The 3,950-nt window shown below is 50.2% G+C and overlaps 2 protein-coding genes across 2 annotated transcripts in view; one reads left to right on the top strand and one right to left on the bottom strand.

Annotated features, from left to right (window-relative positions):
- Positions 1-1,237: 1,237 nt before the first annotated feature.
- Positions 1,238-3,393, bottom strand: LOC105500924. Its single transcript, XM_011926607.1, has one exon. It carries the CDS (start codon positions 3,205-3,207, stop codon positions 2,632-2,634), a length of 576 nt encoding a protein of 191 aa, XP_011781997.1. The 5' UTR covers positions 3,208-3,393; the 3' UTR covers positions 1,238-2,631.
- Positions 2,057-3,950, top strand: part of PGR (progesterone receptor) — a 96,249-nt gene continuing 94,355 nt past the window's right edge. Inside the window, exon 1 of the mRNA XM_011926609.1 lies at positions 2,057-2,357. The gene's annotated coding sequence lies outside the window, so the exon portion shown is untranslated. The remainder of the gene's footprint in view (positions 2,358-3,950) is intronic.

Below are 3,950 nucleotides of genomic sequence, written 5' to 3'. Positions count from 1 at the left end.
AGTGAGATACCATTTCACACACTTGGAGGGCTATAACCAAAAAGACAGATAAAAAGTGTTGTCAAAGATGTGAAGAAACTAGGACGGTTATACGCTGCTGGTGGAAATGTAAGATGTACAATCATTTGAACCATAGTCTGGCAGTTCCTCCAAAGACTAAACCTAGAGTTACCATATGACCCAAGAATTGCACTCCTAGGTATATACCTGGAGAAAGGAAAATACATGCTGCACAAAAACTTGTACATGAATATTCATTAGCAGGATTTTTCATGGTAGCTAAAAGGTGTAAACAACCCAAATGTCCAACAATTGATAGAGATGGATAAATAAAATGTGGTTTATCCATACAATGAAATATTATTTGTCAATAAAAAGAGTGAAGAAGTACTGATTCATGTGGAACATGGATGAATTTTGATCCAAAATAGCCAAATCACAAGTACAAAAAGCATATTAGTGGCAGCTGGCTGGGAGATTTAGGCAGAAATGTGGAGTAACTGCTAGTGTATACTGAGATTTAGAGTTCTACTAATGTTACAAAATTAATAGTGGGTGATGGTTGCACAACTCTGAGTACATGAAGAATCAATGAATTGATACTTTGAGTGAGTCATATGATATTAGAATTATACCTCAATAAAGCACGGTAACTGTTTTAAGATAGGTTGGAAAGAGAAAGCCTGAAAACAACAATAATGACATTAATAAATCAGTTCACTTCTCTAGTCTCATATACTTCTGTGCCCACAATTGCTCCTGCTTTATTCATAATGGTCCCCTTGCAGATGCCCTGTGAACATACTATACCTGCTTCCTGGAATTCTCTTTACCTTTCCTCTATCTGCCTAACTCCCACATACCTAAAATTAATCAGAGTAAACTACTTGCTAGAACAATCAACTCCAAGTCCTAGTGATCTAACATGATAAAGGTTTGTTTCTCACTCATGTAGCCCTTCTCCAGATGATCGAGGGGTCCAGGCTTCTTACCTCTAGTGGCTCCCTCACCTCTTGGAGTCTTCTTCTGTATTTTCTATACATGGTTGAGATAAACTATGAGTCATTAGCATAGCTACACCTTGAGGTCCTATAAGAAAATTTGCAAATCATTCACTCTGTTTTGAACAAGGTATATTTAAAATGATGTTAAAATACCCAATGGTCTTGGGTCAAATCTAGTTTATGACTGTTTATCTAAAATATATATTGCAATACTCTTCCCTTTCTCTACTGACTTCATGAATTTAGACGGGATCCATTTTTATGAGTTCAAAGATAATTACTTTTCAGACTAAGAATATTTAGGGAAAAAAGTACTGTTCAACATCTCTACTGAGGATCTTGTGATGTAGCACAGGGTATAAGCTGGAGCTAAAGGAAACTTTCCTTAAAGTGCTATTTACAAAAAATTGGAACACATTCCTTGGGACAAATCAAAGAATGGCACACAACATCCAAACTTCCATCGTAGGTACAGAGGTGTGACCATCTCCTACTCCCAAATTTCTTTGTCACGCTGAGGATTACTCAAGAGGATCAGGACATGTTGGTTGCAGCAGGAGAAACTTGAAAGCATTCACTTTGATGGAACGCATAAGGGAGAAAAATCTCTTAAAGTATTTAGAATCGTCTTTGATACATTTATTTTTTTAAAAGATAATGTAGTCAAATATCTTCCTGTGTTAAATCTTTACAAAACTGAAATCTTAAAATGGTGACAAAAATTCTACATCTGATAGAATCTATTCGTTTTTCCAATTAGATAGGGCATAATTCTTAATTTGCAAAACAAAATGGAATACACTTATGAGGTTCCATCCCAAAGAACCTGCTATTGAGAGTAGCATTCAGAATAATGGGTGGAAATGCCAATTCCAGAGTTTCAGATCCTACCCCTAATTGGGGTAGGGAGGGGCTTTGGGCGGGGCCTCCCTAGAAGAGGAGGCGTTGTTAGAAAGCGGTCTGGCCAGTACACAGCTGTCAGTAATCGGGGTAAGCCTTGTTGTATTTGCGCGTGTGGGTGGCATTCTCAATGAGAACTAGCTTCACTTGTCATTTGAGTGAAATCTACAACCCGAGGCGGCTAGTGCTCCCGCACTGCTGGGAACTGAGATCTTCGGGGATGACTGTCGCCCTCAGTAGGGAGCCAGCAGAAGCCCGACCCTTCCTGGGAATGGGCTGTACCGAGAGGTCCGACTAGCCCCAGGGTTTTAGTGAGAGGGGCAGTGGAACTCAGCGAGGGATTGAGAGCTTCACAGCATGCACGAGTTTGATGCTAGAGAAAAAGTCGGGAGATAAAGAGGCCGCGTGTCACTGAATTGCTGTCGCCGCCGCAGTCACTCAAGTGCCGGACTTGTGAGTACTCTGCGTCTCCAGTCCTCGGACAGAAGTCGGAGAACTCTCGGAAAACTCTCCGAGTTAGGAGACGAGATCCCTACAATTACTACTTTTTCTTGCGCTCCCCACTTGCCGCTCGCTGGGACAAACGACAGCCACCGTTCCCCTGACGACAGGATGGAGGCCAAGGGCAGGAGCTGACCAGCGCCGCCCTCCCCCGCCCCCCGACCCAGGAGGTGGAGATCCCTCCGGTCCAGCCACATTCAACACACACTTTCTCCTCCCTCTGCCCCTATATTTCCGAAACCCCCTCCTCCTTCCCTTTTCCCTCCTCCCTGGAGACGGGGGAGGAGAAAAGGAGAGTCCAGGTCGTCATGACTGAGCTGAAGTCAAAGGGTCCCCGGGCTCCCCACGTGGCGGGCGGCCCGCCCTCCCCCGAGGTCGGATCCCCACTGCTATGTCGCCCAGCCGCAGGCCCGTTCCAGGGGAGCCAGACCTCGGACACCTTGCCTGAAGTTTCGGCCATACCTATCTCCCTGGACGGGCTACTCTTCCCTCGACTCTGCCAGGGACAGGACCCCCCAGACAAAAAGACGCAGGACCAGCAGTCGCTGTCCGACGTGGAGGGAGCATATTCCAGAGCTGAAGCTACAAGGGGTACTGGAGGCAGCAGTTCTAGACCCCCAGAAAAGGACAGCGGACTGCTGGACAGTGTCTTGGACACTCTGTTGGCGCCCTCAGGTCCCGGGCAGAGCCAACCCAGCCCTCCCGCCTGCGAGGTCACCAGCTCTTGGTGCCTGTTTGGCCCCGAACTTCCTGAAGACCCACCGGCTGCCCCTGCCACCCAGAGGGTGTTGTCTCCGCTCATGAACCGGTCCGGGGGCAAGACTGAAGACAGCTCCGGGACGGCAGCTGCCCATAAGGTGCTGCCCCGGGGCCTGTCACCATCCCGGCAGCTGCTGCTCCCGACCTCTGGGAGCCCTCATTGGTCCGGGGCCCCAGTGAAGCCGTCTCCGCAGCCCACTGCGGTGGAGGTTGAGGAGGAGGATGGCTCCGAGTCCGAGGACTCTGCGGGTCCGCTTCTGAAGGGCAAATCTCGGGTTCTGGGTGGCGCGGCGGCTGGAGGAGGAGCCGCGGCTGTCCCGCCGGGGGCGGCCGCAGGAGGCGTCGGCCTGGTCCCCAAGGAAGATTCCCGCTTCTCAGCGCCCAGGGTCGCCCTGGTGGAGCAGGACGCGCCCATGGCGCCCGGGCGCTCCCCGCTGGCCACCACGATGATGGATTTCATCCACGTGCCCATCGTGCCTCTCAATCACGCCTTATTGGCAGCCCGCACTCGGCAGTTGCTGGAAGACGAGAGCTACGACGGCGGCGCCGGAGCCGCCAGCGCCTTTGCCCCGCCGCAGAGTTCACCCTCTGCCTCATCCACTCCGGTCGCTGTCGGTGACTTCCCCGACTGCGCGTACCCGCCCGACGCCGAGCCCAAGGACAACGCGTACCCTCTCTATGGCGACTTCCAGCCGCTGGCTCTAAAGATCAAGGAGGAGGAGGAAGGCGCGGAGGCCTCCGCGCGCTCCCCGGGTTCCTACCTGGTGGCCGGTGCCAACCCCGCCG

The sequence above is a fragment of the Colobus angolensis genome, unplaced genomic scaffold (assembly GCF_000951035.1).
Source record: "Colobus angolensis palliatus isolate OR3802 unplaced genomic scaffold, Cang.pa_1.0 Scaffold7, whole genome shotgun sequence".
Lineage (NCBI taxonomy): Eukaryota > Metazoa > Chordata > Mammalia > Primates > Cercopithecidae > Colobus > Colobus angolensis.
This window is presented reverse-complemented; position numbering and strand designations above follow the sequence as displayed.

Excerpts from the sequence above, each read along its gene's own strand:
- LOC105500924 (XM_011926607.1), bottom strand. The coding sequence starts at position 3,207 with ATGAGCGGAGACAACACCCTCTGGGTGGCAGGGGCAGCCGGTGGGTCT.